Consider the following 18,242-nt stretch of genomic DNA (forward strand, 5'->3'; position numbering starts at 1 on the left):
AAGCACATCTCAGCCCAACGCCACAGGTTGCATAATGTGTCTTTGCACTAATGAGGTTTATGTTTCATGAGTAAGATCAACTCTTGTGGAAAGCCACTCCTTGCACTTACATGCGTATGTGTGACCTCAATCAACAGGGCTGAAGGCCCATTTTGAGGGAGGAAATGTGTCTAATGGCTCAGCTACCAGGGGATGCAAATGGAAGTCCCAGCATAGCCACGAGCAAAGCAGAACAGATCACAAGGCAATGGAGAATCCTGCATAATCATGAAACTCGGCCCGCCGCTCTCTTCAGAACACCACAAGAGCCATTGGTACCAACGTTATCTTTTATTTGAAGTTTTAATGCAACTAAAAGCTTTGTAATGTTTTATTAAAATGTCATCATGATGTTCCCTGGAGCAGCTGCAATAGAAGACAAGCAGACCTTCCTGCCATCAATCTAGTTAAAACCTGAGGTGCCCTCCCATTTAGCTGCCTAGCTGGAGGCATCTTCCATGAACAGGAGAGGTCAGCACTACAGGGCCTTCTTCATTAAGACCTTGCTGGAAGTCAGGAGCATTCTCATCCACAGCAGCTGGCCCCGGTTCCCCTGGGATGGTTTTGGCCACCGGCAAGAGGGTGAGGAAGCGAGATTACTTGATGCGATAAAGGACTTTCCGCTGCATGCGGTGTTGGATCTCGCCACGCCGCATCATGAGCTGCAGCACCTTGTAGATGGCGTGCTCGGGATATTTCTGGAAGAAAGAGGTGCCGGAGAATGACAATCCCTTATGAGTCCTTCATAGTACAGCCATAAGCGGTGGGTGCTGCAGCCCACCCAGGAAGATGCACCATAGCCCAGTGAGAAAGAACACTGAAGTCATTCCAGACTGACAGACGTTTACATGGGGGGAGGGAAGGGAAGGGGAGGGGAAGGGCCTTGTAATACAGGATGAACTCTTCTCTGCGTCGCTGATTGGAATTCTGACTGTTCCAATATCAGTGGAAACAGTGGAAGGAGCTGAAACTGCAGTCAGGCACTGTGGGGTCCCAGGGCCAACACAGCTGCACAGAATGGAGAATCCCTACAGCATTCCCTAGACAGTCAGTCACCCACCTCCCTGGTTTCACACCACTCCCTGGCACCCAGCTGACTGGGATGGTACACAAGCAGCAGAAGGAGCCCGGCCACATTTCAGGAAAGAGTCCTCATAGCCATAGCTATCTTGTAGGTTCTCAGTTTCCCAGCTCTTCAGACTGCCCGCACCAGGCACAGTCTACACCCACTAGGCTCACCTGTTTCGTGAAGTCCTGGATGATGCTGTGCTCTGACACCTGGGAACCGATTGCAAAGCGGCGCTTGAGCTGTTTTTCAATGCGGGACAGCATCTCCTGGTCCTCCTGTGTCGTGAAGCCCTCCACTCCTAGAGGAGAGACACTGGATTAGAGATCCCTGCGCCTCCAAAGACCTCGCTCATACTGCACAAGCTCCAATCTGCCCCATCCCCACAAAATCAAGAGACTGTGGACAACCCTTGGCAAGCAAAACGGTGACCGAATAGCAACATCCAGGCTGAATTATCATCTCAACTTCTCACAAACACACTGCTCTGCAAATCCCCTGGGTAAGCCTCGGTCTCCAAAAGGAACAGTAGAGTCAAGGGGCTATTTCCCATTGCTCCCCATGGAAATATGGGGTAGCTGGGGATCCAGCCCTCACACCCTAATAGCTCCCGAGCTTGCTGTTCTGAACCAGGAAACACCCAGACTCAGCACTTCCTCTGGGGTTTGGATGAGTCCACGCTCCCCCCGACTTCAGATGGGAGCATTAGGCACTACACTAACCCTCTGCCTGGACTACAGGGACATGACGACACTTGCCACAGAATGAATGAGGGGCACCTGCAGCCCTGCGCATTACCCTGCGTGGGGGAGTCACCATCGCAGCAGCACCAGGTGAGGTTGCTGTGTAGCACCCCCCCTAGAGGGATGGGGTTTATTCTGAACACGCAGATCAGAGGGGAGTGGGCTCAAAGGAGATGATTTACATGGCAAGAGGTTTCCAGGGGGAGGGGGTAACACACATTGCTCAGGGCCTTACCTGACAAGCTGCCTGACATGGCTGCGTCGAGTGTGGACACTTGGAAAAGCCGCAAGGCCTCCTCGACGTCTCCCTCGGTGGCAAAAGGCTGAAACTTCATCTTGCTGAGGGACTCTGCAATCCGCACAATGGCCTCCAGCTGCCTGGGAACCACAAGGAAGCTCTTTCTAACAAAGTCTCCATGGGCCTCCACTCCCCCAGAACCCTTCCCTGCCTCAGTCAGGAAATTCCTCCATTCCACAAACCGCCTGCTGCGTACATCCCGAAGCACTGAGTAAAACAGTCCTTTACCAGCTGAGGAAGGGTCATCACATCCCAGACAACCCCAGCTGTGCAAAGCAGAACACTCCCATCCTATCTGATGGGGGTGGGGCACTTGGACACAGACTGGAAATAGGGCGTATATTTTTAAGTGAGAGCAATTGGCCCATGGGACAATTTACCAAGGGGTTTTGGTGGATTCTCCATACTGGCAATTTTTAAATCAAGACTGGCTGTTTGTCTAAAAGATCTGCTCTAGGAATTATTTTGGGGGAAGTTCTCTGGCCTGTGTTATAGAGGAGAGGAGAGACTAGATCATCACAATGGTCCCTTCTGGCCTCATGTATGACTCCCACTCCCACACAAGGGAAACACCTAACCCAAGGCAGGGCCCCTCCCCAAGCACTGGATAGTTGTGCACAGTTACCACTAAGCAGACACTCTGCTAGCTCAGGCCACCGTTGTCCATTAAAAATGGGGGAGAAGGGAAATAGGGGGCAAAACTTTGGCCAGAAGGAGCAGTCTTCTCCTTTTCCACTCCCACCATAACCGAGACCCAGGTGCAGCCTGGAGACACACACTGGTATTTGTAGGTCATTACTCTGCCCTAGCCACTTTCCCTTAGGTGGTTCTGCCTCCAGTGAAGCTCTCAACAATGGAAGTCGCAGGTCTGTGTGATGCTACCCCACGTGTGTAAGAGCCTGCACTGGAGCCTCATGATCCCTACGCCAGCAGGGGGCAGAAACGGTAAGGACAGCTGGGTGGGCAGAGGGGTAGATGGAGAAGAGAGGAGCAGCCATCTTTAGGAGTGAAGCACTGACAGAAGAGCCTTAGAGCACATACTTAGCTTTGGTGGCTTTAACAGGGTCCAACTCAATGCAGGCCTGGGGTCACCAGGAGCCTATTCCATTCTCAGGGGGCTTGGGCAGCACTGGCCATATTCCCTTTGTAGTATTACCCCAAGCATCTAGGGTTCCCATCCCCTTTGTGTCCCTCCCCGCACCCGGGCAGACGCATGCTCTCACCGGACGGTGATGGGGATACTGGACCGGCGGTCACTCTCCCGCTCATGCTGGCGGGCCCCGCTGCGCATCAGGACATAGCGGTTCTTCAGCTTCTCTGCAGCCTCTGCCGAAAGGCGCGGGCCGCACTTCCTGTCAGAAGGGAACGGGAAGTGCCATGAACCAGATGGTACTTGGGAAAAGACACAGTGCCACCCCCCTACCTATGCAGTGCTATGGCGCAGCCTCTTCCCGTGCCACCGCAATCCAGGCCAGATTTTGTGAAAATCCAGGCCTTGGTGAGAACTTACCCAGCTGGTATCTCAAACAGAACCTCGGAGGTGACCCTGCCCTCCTGGGAACCAGGGGTGGAAATAACCCAAGACGCTGGGGGCTGACTGTAGAGGAGGAGTGCTGATGGCCCCCACTAAGGAATTAAAGGTCTGGGCCCGCCTAAGTGAAGTCACTTCAAGAAAGTGACCGGACCAGCAGCAGGTCCAGAATTGCTGAGCGTAACCATAAGTCCCAGCAGGAGTTTGAGAGCGGCAGAGAACACATCAGCATGGCACCATGCAGGACGTTCCCAGCAAGCTTTGCAGCCTGCATGTGGTTCTGCTGCCCGGCCCAGTCGTCACATCACCCAGACTTACGTTCGACAGTAGGAGATCAGCTTCTTCAGCTTGTTCAGTTCAATCTCGCCCTCCACTGCCTGGGTCTGCGTCAGGGCGCTCACATGTAATGACATCACATGTTTGGCCAGCGTCTAGAAACAATGCAGAGAAGAGGTGGATAACAGAATTCCTTCCGCCCTTCAAATGCTACAGACAGAAGGTGCCAGGGCAAAAGAGAACAAGCCAACTCCACCCTTCTCATCTGGCATTGGACACACTTGGGAGGTGAGCTGGGCAGACACTTTCCTCCACTGCCCCCTTCCACAAATCCTCTGCCCCAACATTGCTCCCAGCTAATCCTCCTGCATGTGTCCTACCCAGCCCAGGCAAGTCGCAACACCCAGCCCGCCGCCTGCCCTCACCACATCTCGCTCCTCATTGTGCTCATCCTTGACAATGAAGATCATGTCAAACCGGGACAGGATTGTGGGCATGAAGTCTATGTTCTCCTCGCCTTTGGTTTCATCCCAGCGCCCGAAGACAGAGTTGGCAGCAGCCAGGACTGAGCAGCGGGAGTTCAGAGTGGTTGTGATACCAGCCTGCACGGGAAATAGAAGGGAGAGTGGAGGTCAAGCCCCACATCCAACACAATAACCATGTTGTTGTCTCTTAATACAGCTCCTAATGCAGGGTACAATGTCAGGATCACACAGAAGCATCCCAGGATGGCAGGGGGTGGGGAAAGCTATTTAACCATTTCCTCTACCTCTGGTTCTCAGAGCCCTGAGGAAACCTCACACATACCTGTATTTAAATAAGACTCCATAAGTGGCATCCAGTTGGCCAGGGAAGGTTCCCCACTGGTGGAGGCTGGCAGGATAAGTACAGGGGGTTGGGGCGGCACAGCCACATGAAACCCATTTGAGGAGGAGCTCCCTAAACTAAAGTCACCCATCAGTGGAAGCCACATTTAATACATAACGCCAACAGCATGAGCGGTGCGCTATAGACAGGTGACAAGGCCATGGGGCGCACCCCAGATGTGCTCAAGGGAGTCATCCCGTCACAAATTTAATGATGGAAATGGAGAGGGACAGGTGCCTCATGAAGATGCAGTACTGGGAAGTAGTTTGATTTGGCGATAGCAGAATCCACAAGTTTAGGGCAGCAGGAGAAAGAGAGGAATAAAAAAGTTACACTGAGGTGTGAGCCTGAGCAGCAAGGGGCATGGCAGAGTTGCCAGCAGGAAAGGTGGCCTGGAGGGAAGACAGGGAGTTTGGTTCCACTCATGCTGAACTGGAGAAGGATTTCCTTTACGCTTTCTCGGACAGAGACATCACCCCAGAGCAGGGCCTGCTGCTCCCAGACCAGAGCAGTCGGTAGCTCCAAACTCCAAAGAACGTACAATCTGTCAAACCAGCGATTAGCAGGGAACCCAGGACAATGCTTGAGGCTCAGCCACCTTCTGGCAAAGGCCCCTGGGTCCATGAGAGCTGGTCACTCTGCTCCGCAAGAAGCCCTGAGCTGGATTCAGGGGCCTATCCATACAATTTCCCCTACCCTCTTCTCTCCTCACATTCCCCCAGTCTCAGCAGCAGCTCTGCAGTTTCACAGAGGGCTAGACGCAGGCTGGAGGCCAGTGCTGTTTGCTGGCAGCTCACCTTGGCGATGGAGATGGTCTGCTGTTCCATAGCCTCATGGATGGCCACTCGGTCGTCCTCCCGCATCTTGTTAGTGGGTGGAGAGGGAAAAATAAAATAGGTCATACCTGTTTGATTTCAGCTGAATATCCCTTTCTGAGGCCTTGGCTCACTGGACAGCCTCATGCAGCCAGCACTGTTTCCTCCTCCAGCACACTCAAGTTTCACATATTTTTAATGCACACAAAATTGAGAGTTCTCTTGCAATTGCCTCCGGATGCCAGCTCCTTTTCCTGCCCTTCCCTATAGGGCACAGGTCTCCATCCACTGCAAACAACCCCTGCCCTTCCACACTGCAGCACAAAACATCGCCCTCCAGGGGAACGCCCTTCCCTTCCCTTCCTGTAGCAGCACATATAGTTCTCTCCAGGCGGCAGTTCCGTCCAAGGCCCCTCCCTTCACACCACCCTCAGAAAACATTGCACGGCCTTTCCCTCTGCATGCTATGTTTGTACCTTGTCAAATTCATCAATGCAGACCACTCCCCCATCCGCCAGGACCATGGCTCCTCCCTCCATGAAGAAGCTCCGCGTAGCAGGGTCTCGGATCACCGAGGCTGTCAAGCCAGCTGCACTGCTACCTTTCCCCGAGGTGTACACCTGAGGGAAGGCCACGAAGAGGACAGCAGGTCAAGCACCATGGCAATCCCGAATCTGCCTCACTCAGCCAGGGAATTAAATAAACCAAGCGCAGGGTTGTGACCTCAGCCTCATAATAGCCACAGGCCAGCACAGCAGCTGCGAGATGAGATTGAGCCCTGGAGAGTACCTCCTCAGTGTGCACACACTGAGATCCAGCCTTGGCAGCCTTCAAGGTACAGAGTAAGGGGCCTTTACTTAGCCAGGTTTTGGGCTAATAGTTACAAAGAATTAGAGGGCTGCTAGGCAGATGATGCAGCTATTAAATATAGAAAGTAGCTTATTTGGTCACTTGAGTGAAACAAGCATAACTCTGCAGCCCACTGAAGAGGAAGAAAGGTGCCCAGATACAAGTGTCGATGAAGACAGCAGAAAAACATGGATGGAAATAAAATTCCACACTCAGTCTCAGTTTGGACCTTGGTGTCTGGCAGATGCAGTCAATCAAAATTATTTCACCTGACCTTCCAACCTCCCTGTTAGTTCAGTTTGTTATATGCAGCTCAGCCAGCTTGGACAACAGGCTGGGGAAAATATGCCCAGTTAAATACTCCAATAAACCATGGCTGCGTTCAGAAAGTGACCCTGTGAGAAGTGCTCTCTGGTTCCGACCCATATTTGCCCACTCCTTATGCACATTTCTCTGCTGTTTACAGTGATCGATAGGCCCACGAACTCAGCAGCCCTGCAGAGCACACTCTGGCTTCTATTGATTCATCAATAGAATCATCTACTGGCTCCGAGTCTCAATGACGCATGAAGCAAAAGAAACTGACTCGCCTTGATACAAAGTCTCCGCCTTATGGTAAAGAAGTAACCTGGGTTACGTAGGACACTTACCCCAATGGGTGAACACTTCTCTACAAACTTCAGGAGCTGGGACTTGGCTGTGCCAGGGTCTCCCAGCATCAGCAGGTTAATGTCCCCTCTGCGGGTTAACCCATCCGGAAGTCTGCAGAGAAAGGCAGGAGGGGGAGGTGAAAGGCATTCTGATTAGACAATGCACAAGCAAACACATCACTGACATGAAACTTTCTGCTTCTAGCAAACAGAAAAGGATCCCAGAAGGGTTTTATGCCTTGTGTTGCATCTCTGCCCCTGCTCCCTTCCCACTGTGCCCAGTCGGATTCATTTCCCTGACCTCTTGCGGGAGCCTCCGAACAGCAGACAGGCGATGGCTTTCTTGATGTCAGTGCTGCCGTAGATAGAGGGCGCGATGCTCTTGGCGATAGTCTCGTAGATGTTGGGCATGGAAGTGAGACGGCGAAATTCCTCCTCTTCCTGTGGAGTCACAGAGCCGGCAAAGCTGCGGCCTAGAAAGGGTGGAGGGAAGTAAACTGTGAATGAGCACCTGTCATCAGCAGAGATGAATCTAGATCAAGCCTGGCTGGCCACCAGAGTTTTCTCCAGAATCCACCTGCCTGGCACAGCTGCGGGTCTGGGCACTACTTTAGTAACACCGTTACGAGTTCACAAGGAAAGTGTGGCGGAGTTAACGATACACAGCATGGACCAGAGTTTGCTATTGAAACCTGAGAGTGCAGCCCTGAGTAGAGGCCCTTAAAGCATTAGTTTTGTTCTGCAATAAAGAGGCAAGACTTACATTTGGTTCAGCTGAAGGCAACCAAACTTGGAAAGATGCAACAGACAAAGAGGAGAGTGACGTGGATCACTGCTTGATGTGGGGAGCAGGCTCAAGAGGCCTGATTGATGCTAGGGGGAGGAAAATGAGGATCTGGAGGAGGAAGCTATGCCTGATGCTTTGGGGGTGGGTGGAGAATCGGGAGCAGAACAAAAAACGAGCGTGCTTTTGAAATATGAGCTGGATTTTTAAAGCTGATGAGGGTTCCTGTTTAATTTTACCAAGCACAAGCAGCACAGAGCTGTGTAAGAAAGCAGAAGTGCATATACACAGGGAACCTGGGACTAATGCTACATCCCATCTGGACCAGTCTGACCTTTGCTACGTGTGAAATTGATGGACGTGTGCTGCAGTTTTGTATGGAAAAGCAGCTCTCGTCCATGGCATCACTAGCTGGAGGTCACAGGTAAAGGCTGTTCAGAATGGAGGATTGTCTAACTCCATGTTATAACCTGAGCCAGAGAGGAAACCAAAGTAAGGTCTTACCTGAGCCATCGGTGTCCACCTGGATCCCCACCACACGGATATAAGAGCTTCGGATTCCCACTCCCACGTTGTCCCGGCCTTTGCTCTTGGTCTGGCCAGATTTCTTGATGGAATAGATGCCCATGATAGTAACTCTGTTTCCAGGGACGACTTTGTCACACAGATACCTGAGAGAAGAAAGGGGAAAGGAGTGTTAGTTCTGCATGGGATGGGAGGCTACTGAAGATTGGAAAACCCCCTTCATCTCTTCCTCTCCTTCCCATCCAAACTTAGACAAGGTGTTTAGATTCCTGGCACTGGAGAACCAGGGAAGCTGCCGCTCAAGACAAAGGAACCTCACACCAAAAGTCACCATCTTCACCTCAAGCCCAACAAAAAAAGAAAAACCTCTTCTGCTCCAGTTTGCCTCTCCTTTCATGATGGTAACGGAGCAACTTTGCACACACGATCCAAGGATCTCAAAGCACTTTGCAAACCATTAAGCCTCATGGAATTGTTGCGAGGTAGGTATGTAAATATGGATCAACTAAGATTCCAAAACCTTGTTTATATCCATTTCCTGCCAATCCTTCCCCCCAGCAAAAAGCTGGGGAGATGAGAGCGCCCCCAACATACATCCAAACCCAGATAATCACCTCATCCAGCAAATGGCTGGATCTGCCATTGACTCTCCTTGAAACAACCCTCAGGATAGGCAGCAAGGGAAACCAGCATTACCTGTCGCAGTACAGCTGCATGTGCCGGGGCATCTCCCCATGTGGCACAGCATCTGGAGACTCCTGGAGCTTCAGGGTCTGGAAGTCCACGCACTTGCACTTGTCCGGCATGATGAAGTATGGATCCAGGGGGCACTTTGGGCGGCCGGCCTGTTCCCTGAGCAAAGGGGGAATGTTAAAGAAACAGATCATTACAAAGCTAGTCAGTGGCATTAGGACTCAGGAGAGACCACCAGAAGCTCTATTTGCATCCAGTGATGCGATGGAGAATAGTGCCCTGTAAACACACAGGCTGACTTTTGCCTTTATTTAGCATTGCCTAGTGATCTGTAAGTGAAGCAGGCAGCAAGGCATGCTGGGATCCCCTGCCTTTAAGCCCAGAAGAGTCTCCCCATGGAAGCTCCCAAAGTGGGCAGATTTGGTAAGTGAAAAGCCACCTTACCTTAGACTGCGATGCTGAATTCTGACAAGACAGTGACAAACTGGAGGAGGCTATTTGCACAAGAGAAATGCTACAGGCCCCAACTGAGATCAGGGCTCCACTGGGCTGGGTGCTGTTTAGAGACACTGCAAGAGCCAGTCCCTGTCCCAAAGAGCTAGTCAGACAAAGGGAGGCAGAATGGAAAGCCCAGAAAAAAAGAAATAAAATAAATTAAGGGGAAAGAGATGAACTGATGGGGCAAGATTTTAGAGGTTTAAATCTGCTTAGCTTGGTAAGTAACAACTAAATGGGGACAAAAGCCTATGAGGCTATAACACAAAGGAAGCGAAGAGCTATTTAGAGTTGTACCAGGAGGTTTAGTTTGGGTTAGTGGGATAAACTATAAAAGGGAAAGTGTAGGCTGAATAACATCCTGACACTGAGATTTATTAGCGTGGTCTATGGTTCCCCAAGGGATGCTGAAGTCATTTTCAACAAAAGCTGAGATTTCCAAAGGCACCTAGAGCCACAGCTGCCAACTTTCACGTGATAAATAAGCACCCTGACTTGCACAATAAAACCAAAAATCAATTCCCATTTCAAAACAAGGTTAAGCCAAGCCAATCCCCAAGAACCCCAACGCTCTAGGTGACTAGATCCCCCCGGCGTGCAGTCTGGGACTGTGGTGGGCCCACCGTGCACCCCCGACTCTCTCCCTCCCTTGTCTCCGCCAGTTGGGAGCCAATCAAAAAAAAGATGCAACAAGCTACAAGCCAAAAGCTAAACAAGCAACTCAAGCCAATTAAGCCAAAAAACAAGCCCAATTTCTGTGTTTTTTTCGCGGGTTTGGCATGTCTGCCTAGAGATTGGCACACACGACTCCTGTTCATTTCTAATGGAAATTGGGCATCCAAATCGCTTGGAAGAGCAGCTTGGGGAAGCTCATCCTAAGTGCATAGAGCCACTTCAGGATATCCTTATTCATGCTGAATGCTACATTACACCATAAATAGCCCTACTGAATTCAATGGGGATACTCAGGGCATGTCTACACATACAGCACTGCAACGCATCTGGTGAAGATGCTCTATGCCAGCAGGAGAGAGCTCTCCCATCAGCATAATATAACCACCTCCGCTAGTGGCAGAAGCTATGTCGGCGGGAGCAGCTCTCCTGCCAATATAGCGCTGTCCACACTGGCGCTTATGTCAGTGTAACTTACGTTGCTCGGGGGTGTGTGTGATTTATTCACACCCCTGAGCGACATATGTTCTGCCGACAAACTGTAGCGTAGCCATAGCCTCAGTGCGAGAAAGTGCCTCACAATCTGGCTCACTGCAAGGAACAATGCACTCACTGGGGACAGGGGATGGTAATTAAATGGACCAGACGGCCTAGCAGGGAATTTCATTTATTTACACACACACCCCCCCCAAACGGCGTGCCTTGTCTGGTGACTGAGCAATCAGACTGCCTTTTTACTAATACATCTTTTTTGACTGGAAGCTTTTGGAGACAAGGACCATCTATTTTTAAAACTCAGGCCAGGTGAGCAGCCCATTGGTACTCAGGAAGTACTTAAGGACTTTTATCAGAGGGTAGCCGTGTTAGTCTGGATCTGCAAAAAGCGACAGAGTCCTGTGGCACCTTATAGACTAACAGATGTATTGGAGCATAAGCTTTCGTGGGTGAATACCCACTTCGTCAGATGCACCCTAGCCCCCAACACATGCAGACCTGGCAAGGCCTTCAACTCACAGCTCAACTAACTTAGTCACCACGGACTTATTTATGAGTACAGAGGACTCTCCATCCAGCAAAGGGCTGGTTGACAGTCCCCTAGATCCCAGCACCAGGTGAGAACTACTCATGCAGCATCCCTGCCAGGTGGACTTCAAATTCCTACTCAGTCTTCCTGGGTCTCCCCATCCTACCCAGGATCCCTGAAAGGACTCCCATTGCTTACGTATTACACTTCCTGGGCAGGGCATAACCCTCCAGGCCGGGGCGCACGGTGATGTTGCTGATGGTGTTACGGCAGCTGCGGCACTGGATGGCGATCTTGGTGGCTTTGGCTCTCACAGCAGTTGCAGCAATTATGATCCCGGGGATCTTCACCAGATGGGACATCTGGTCAGACTGAGGAAGGAGAGGTGGGGGTGGTAAGAAAACATCTCACACAGGGAGAAGGGAAACCCCAACATGGCAAAGAACTGGGGGGGGAGAAGGGGAAGAGATAGACACGACACAGCAGCCTTCACACACAAAACAGACAGAATCATGAGTATGATGCTTTGTGGGAAACATGGGGAAAGCTACCCATACAAGGAATCAAGAAGGTGGGTTTGGAATTAACACGGCCATCTCTTTCCTCCCCCCCCCGCACACACACCTCCCCACAGAATATTTTAGGTGAGTAGTTTGGATCCATACAATAGCCTACCAAGTCAGTTATTCTTCTTGGTTCCATATGCAAATGAAAAATGAAATAGCTGGACTTTAGTATGTGCTATGAGTGTCATCTTAATAACAGTGCTCTGCTGAACCCCCCCCCCCCCCCCCGAAGGGCCTGCTCACTTTCCAAGCCCTTCTCCTGTAACACATTAGGGCTCAAAGCTGTGGGGTGCATCTCAGGGAAGCAGCCATTCCCCCCACACAGACAAAGCAGGTGGCACTACACAGCCACAGACCAGAGGGAAGGGGCTGTGCTTTTTTAATAAGCCACGTTTCTTCCAGCTGCATTTTGCATTGTATTGATCAGGGAGAAGTTTGTGGTGAAGAAAGCAGTGTTCCCCAGAAAGACTCTCAGAGACGCAGAAATAATTCTCACCATCTAACGGACAGATCAGAATACCCATCCACTGACACTTTGCCACCAAAACAGTAACCAGAGCTATAAAGACCTGGTATACACACAGTTTTGGTATCAATTTAACTACTTCAATTGTGGGGAGGGGGATATTTTACTGAAGTAGTTACACTGCTACACCCTCTAGCATGGATATGGATATACCTGCATAAAGGTACCTTGCATCAGTATAGCTTATTTTCCTAAATTTATGGGAATAAGCTATAGCAGTATAAGCACCTTTATACTGGCATTAATGTAGCCACACTAAGGGAATGTACTGCTTTAACTATACTGGCTCAAACCAACGTTCAAGCGTTACAGCAACTGTGTGTAAAGCAGCCCTAAGACTAATGAGTCCCATCAAGTGTAAGTCAAATACATGTCATCTGGTACACTGTTATCCTGATAAACAGCAGAGAGGGGTCAAAACCCAAACCATTTATCCAACCCAACCTCTCTCCCCCCAGCTAAGCCTAGAGCAAGTCATCAGGTTCTAGCAGCTCTCGCCACAGTCAAATCTACCAGTGGACAATTCCTGTCCCCACTGCTCCATACCATGAGTGGATTCAGCTCACCTTCAGACTCCGGATATTGGCTGCATTGGCATCCGACCTCAGCATGACCTGGATGTCTTGAAGTGTCTCCTCCCCTGCTGGGCGAGGACGAGTGACCTCATCTGCTACTTCCTTTGCTGCCTCCTCCAGCTAGGGAGGGAATAACACAGCTCAAGTTGCCATTCACACCAAGAAGAATCCTTGGGGCTATTGTGGTTACCTGACTGCCTATGATTAGCTGGCAGTATGCCAGTTCTAAGACTGCTCTTAAAGTAGTCCTCCATGTCCTCCTTTCCATGGTATCCCCCATCCTTACCAGTTGCAGGTGCTCTGCAGGCTGCTTGTACAGGTAATCTGCCAGGTCCTCATCAAAGCTGGCCAGGTCCTCCATCTCCACCTCGATCCAGTACTGGCCGAGGTTGTAATGCCGTTTAAGCTCATCCCTGCGAGGTGACAAGAGTAAGACTTGAGGCAGAAAGCATCATGCAAATCTTAGCAAATGCATGTAGTCAGCAAGCCTAGGGGCAAGGAAACGCCACAGAAGGGACCCAGGCACCACCCTATAAATTGTTCAAAGTGACCCTCTGGTTCAGTTGGAAGCAGAATGGATAGACTTTGTAGATTCCTTGGTAAGGAAGGTGATCCAGGAAAGTGACAAGAGCGCCATAAGGGATACAGAGGAAATGGAGACAGAGAGTACTGGGCAGATTTTTCACAGGGCAGTCAAATCCACTTTCAAAAATTGTGTTCAATTGAAACCAGACCTGGCCCTGATGGTATGTGTAACATTTAGTGCCAATGTGCACATCTGTACTTCAAGCACAAATGATAAGGTCCATCACACCCAAATTATGGATTTTAAAATGCATGATGTATTAAGAATTGTTGATGTTCACCTTAAAAATCAGGATGCAGGGAAATAAAAGATGGATGGTTGGTTATTTCTCAGTCTCTTGGGTGATCTGTGCCTATTCTTTATTTCCCTGCATCCTGCAGATCATTCAGCACTTATTCTATAAACAAAGGAACACGGATCTTGCAGTTTAAAAATACATGAAGTAGAAATACATTTAATCCACAGAGTGATTTCTCACAGACCTCAAAGCACATGGGATGAAAACTCGTTATTGACTTACACTAAAGAGAAACCCAAACTAAACCCCAGATTTAAACACCCTGAAACATGAAACTGGGGACTTGAAATTCCGATGTAGAGCCAAACTTCGCAGTGCAGGCAATGGAGGGCAGCATAATCCAGTGAATGGGGCACTGGACAGGCAGTCTAGAGAACCAGGTTTCATTCCCTGCTCTGTCACTGGCACGCTGTGTGGTCCCAGGGAAATCACTACATCTCTCGGTGCCTCAGTTTCCCCACCTGCACAAACAGCGATGATGACACTGACCATCCAGTGAAAAGCTGTTTGGGAGCTACAGGTGAAAGTGCTATGTAAGCGCTAACGATTATTTAGATTGGACACACACTAGAAGGAAAGTTAACAGCTGCCCCTTCAAAGGAAGAAGAGAAGGTAGACAGCTGAAGGCAGAGCTGGCTGGAGGGATTCCTTCTCTGTCTCAGCAGCACCTGTATTTGAAGGTGAAGCCAGACCGGTCCGTGCCCACCCGGTACTGCCTCAGGAACTCCTTGAACCGCCTCTGCAGCTGGGATTTCCGGACCTGGCCCTCATCTGCCACCGGCTCGCCCCCAAAGCTGTCGCTGTAGTAAATGCCGGGATCGTCAAAGCCGGACATGGCGAAGACTGTTCCACCGCCCTGGGCAAGCCGCGGAGAAGGGGATACGATCAGCCCAGGTCTCTCCGCAGAGAACACTCCCGTGTGACACACGCATGCAACAACCCCTATCTACCGCCCCCCACTTCCCATCCGACCCCCGGGGATCCCCCAACCAACCCCCCCATCTACCCCCCCACTTCCCATCCGACCCCCGGGGATCCCCCAACCAACCCCCCCATCTACCCCTCCCCACTTCCCATCCGACCCCCGGGGATCCCCCAACCAACCCCCCCCATCTACCCCTCCCCACTTCCCATCCGACCCCCGGGGATCCCCCAACCAACCCCCCCCCATCTACCCCTCCCCACTTCCCATCCGACCCCCGGGGATCCCCCAACCAACCCCCCCCATCTACTCCCCCACTTCCCATCCGACCCCCGGGGATCCCCCAACTAACCCCCCCATCTACCCCCCCACTTCCCATCCGACCCCCGGGGATCCCCCAACCAACCCCCCCCTCTACCCCTCCCCACTTCCCATCCGACCCCCGGGGATCCCCCAACCAACCCCCCATCCGCCTCCCCCTCCTCTGCCGCCCGCAAGATCTCCCGATAACTCGCTACCCCCCGGCTCACTCACCTCGTATCGCCCCAGGAGCGGACACGCGCGGACCAGCCGGTTTTCGCGGCAAAACTGGAAATGGGGTGGGGGGGGGGAACTAAGAAACGTTCCACCGAGGCAGGAGACGCGCGCCCTTATTGGCCAATCTGGAGCTTGACGCCGGTGATTGGCCCAGCGACGTTCCGCCTAGTCCAGCCTGATCCGGAAGTGAGCGGAGAGTCGCCATGGAGACGGAAGAGGATTGGAGGAGGTGCTGAAGCCCCGCCCCCTCCCCGCCCTCCCGTGTGGTCAGGCGCAGTTTGGCGCGAAAACCCGGTTGGAGGGAAGTGACAAGTGAAGGGGAGGGAGTAAGTAACATAGGGAAATAGATTCAGTTGGTACAATTGGTTCTCCTCACACCTTCTATGGGCCATCTTAATGATCACTTCAAAAAGTTTTTTTTCCTCCTGCTGACGATAGCTCATCTCAATTGATTAGACTCTGCCTGTTGGCATGGCTACTTCCACCTTTTCATGTTCTCTGTATGTATAAATATCCCCTGTCTGTGTGTTCCATTCTATGCAGCCGAAGAAGTGAGCTGCAGCTCACGCTAAAATAAATGTGTTAGTCTTTAAGGTGCCACAAGTACTCCTGTTCTTTTTTCAGGAATTAAAGATTCATCTTTAATTAAAGAACATATCATGTGATGAAACCTCACGGAATACGTCCAATCAAGATTAGCAATCCTAAATTGTACAGAGTGCACAAGTTCTTGTACCATGAATAATATATGGATGGGAGATGACCCTCTACAGTAAGTTTTCCTGTGTTTTCTGTTTTTCATACACATGCAAAATATTTGCTTGGTTGTTAGGCACTTGCTGTACTTCTTAGTCTGTGTCTATATTGACTGTTCTAGTACTCCTTCCATATCAGTTGGCTTTCTGTATGATTATAAGGTAAATGTAGGTCTGGTGTCTGTGCTGTAATCTCTTCTGTCGATTTACAGAGGTCTCTAAGGCTATCAGTCTGGGGCCTTTTACCAGAATTTAATTCACTTTTAAAAAGTTAGAAAAGAAAGTGGAACTCCAACACATACACTCTGCGTAAGTAATTAATAGGTATTTCTGTGGAACTCTTCCCCATAATATTACAGCACCTGTGTATTTCAAATTAGAATATATTTTAAAAGTGCCTATCCAGAGCCCTAGCTCTCTTTGCCAAAAATTAGAATAGTCATGCAAAACAGATCACCTCCACACCTCACTGCCAAAACAAAAAATAACCAGCTGCAATAAATCAGATCCAACCAATACCCTCTTCTCCCCAAACATCAGTCTTCATTATTGTGAATCTCTCCCCCTAGAACTTCGGCTATATAGATCAACCTCATAGTGTGCCCTGAAGGTCAACACTCAAGGTACAACTTTTAGATAATGTTTTCACCTCTTAGCTCAGAGAGCAGAGATAGTTTATTTTCTCTAATATCTCTCACGACTTTAGCCAACTTGATTATATTAGACAAGTTAAGAGTTGCATAAACTCTTAGAAGTAGCATGGTCTAATGGATTAAATATGAGCCTGGAAACCAGGAACTTCTGACTTCAAAGTGGCTAGGGTTGCCAGATGTCCGGTTTTTGACTAGAACACCCAGTGGAAAAGGGACTCTGGCGGCTCCAGTCAGCAGGAAAAAGTCCAGTTGGCGTGAGGCTGCAGGCTCCCTACCCGGCTCCATGCAGCTCCCAGGAAGTGGCTGGTATGTCCCTCCATCTCCTAGGATTAGCGGCAGCCCTGTGCACGCCACATGCTGCCCCTGCCCCAAGCACCAGCTCCACAGCTCCTATTGGCTGGGAACTGCGGCCAATGGAAGCTGTGGGAACGGTGCCTGTGAGCAGGGGCAGCACTCAGAGCTGCCCAGCCGTGCCTCTGCCTAGGAGCTGGAGGGACATGCCAGGCAGTTCCCAGGAGCCACCTGAGGTAATGGCTGCCTGGAGCCCGCACCTCGAACCCTCTCCTGCACCTCAACCTCCTGCCCCAGCCCTCTGCACTCCAAACTCCTTGGTCCCAGCCCTGAGTCCCCTCCTGCATCCCAAGCCCCTCATCTCTGGCTCCACCCCAGAGCATGCACCCCCCAGCCAGAGCCCTCACCCCAGCCCCAGCCCAGAGCCCTTTCCCATACCCCAAGCCCCTCATCTCTGGTCCCACCCCAGAGCATGCACCCTCAGCCAGAGCCCTCACCCCCTCCCCCTACCTGGAGCCCCCTTCCACACCCTGAACCCTGCATTTCTGGCTGCACCCCTAGCTGGAAACCGCACCCCAACCTCCTGCTCCAGGCCAGTGAAAATGAGCGACTGAGGATGGGGCAGAGCGAGCAATGGAGGGAAGGGTAATGGAGTGAGCGGGGTGGGGCAGGGAGCAGGGCAAGGGCAGTTGGTTTTGTGCGATTCAAAAGTTGGCAACCCTAGAAGTGGCTCTGATACTGACTTATTGTGCAACTTTAATCAAGTCACTTATCCCCTCTATGGACCTAATCCAAACCCCATTAAATCAGTGTCAGTCTTTCCATTTACTTCACTGGATTTTGGATTAGGCCTTATTAGGGTTGCCAGTTTTGGTTGGACATATTCCTGGGAGTTTCATTACATGATAATCTTTAATTAAAGATTAATCTTTGCCTGGAGACTCCAGGGCAATTTTGGAGGGTTGGCAACCCTGCTGCCTTATGTCTATAAAATGGCTAATACAGACCTACTTAGCAGGGCTATTGTGAGCATTAATTAGTTACAGTTTGTACAGCACTTATTCAATGTAAGGTGTTAAGTTCCATAATTAAAACTATTTGACTACTGTACAATTTGCATTCAGCTCTGGCTTAGGACAACACTCTCTTAAACGTCTTTTATCCCATCACTTGTGTAAGTGACAATGAGTAATATACACAACTAAA

At 50.6% G+C, this 18,242-nt stretch overlaps 1 protein-coding gene across 2 annotated transcripts; it reads right to left on the minus strand.

Annotated features, from left to right (window-relative positions):
- Positions 1 to 307: 307 nt before the first annotated feature.
- MCM5 (minichromosome maintenance complex component 5) lies at positions 308 to 15,428 on the minus strand. Of its 2 annotated transcripts, none has more exons than XM_045005159.1 (17): positions 15,335 to 15,428; positions 14,547 to 14,734; positions 13,281 to 13,407; positions 12,986 to 13,114; positions 11,526 to 11,698; positions 9,140 to 9,295; positions 8,423 to 8,589; positions 7,436 to 7,607; positions 7,135 to 7,246; positions 6,112 to 6,255; positions 5,618 to 5,683; positions 4,379 to 4,555; positions 3,996 to 4,108; positions 3,370 to 3,498; positions 2,084 to 2,226; positions 1,279 to 1,406; positions 308 to 737 (listed from the first exon to the last, which is right to left on the minus strand). In XM_045005159.1, exons 2-17 carry the CDS (start codon positions 14,711 to 14,713, stop codon positions 636 to 638), a joined length of 2,205 nt encoding a protein of 734 aa, XP_044861094.1. In that variant the 5' UTR covers positions 14,714 to 14,734; positions 15,335 to 15,428; the 3' UTR covers positions 308 to 635. The 2 variants fall into 2 exon arrangements, with proteins under 2 accessions (XP_044861094.1, XP_044861017.1); XM_045005082.1 differs by having other exon boundaries at positions 14,547 to 14,743; positions 15,335 to 15,409.
- Between the last annotated feature and the right edge of the window lie 2,814 nt (positions 15,429 to 18,242).

The sequence above is a fragment of the Mauremys mutica genome, chromosome 1 (assembly GCF_020497125.1).
Source record: "Mauremys mutica isolate MM-2020 ecotype Southern chromosome 1, ASM2049712v1, whole genome shotgun sequence".
Taxonomy (NCBI): domain Eukaryota; kingdom Metazoa; phylum Chordata; order Testudines; family Geoemydidae; genus Mauremys; species Mauremys mutica.

Excerpts from the sequence above, each read along its gene's own strand:
- MCM5 (XM_045005159.1), bottom strand. The coding sequence starts at position 14,713 with ATGTCCGGCTTTGACGATCCCGGCATTTACTACAGCGACAGCTTTGGG. Across the intron at positions 13,408-14,546 it reads GGCTTCACCTTCAAATACAG|GGATGAGCTTAAACGGCATT; the intron begins GTGCTGCTGAGA and ends GTCACCTCGCAG. Across the intron at positions 6,256-7,134 it reads AGAAGTGTTCACCCATTGGG|GTGTACACCTCGGGGAAAGG; the intron begins GTAAGTGTCCTA and ends GCCTTCCCTCAG.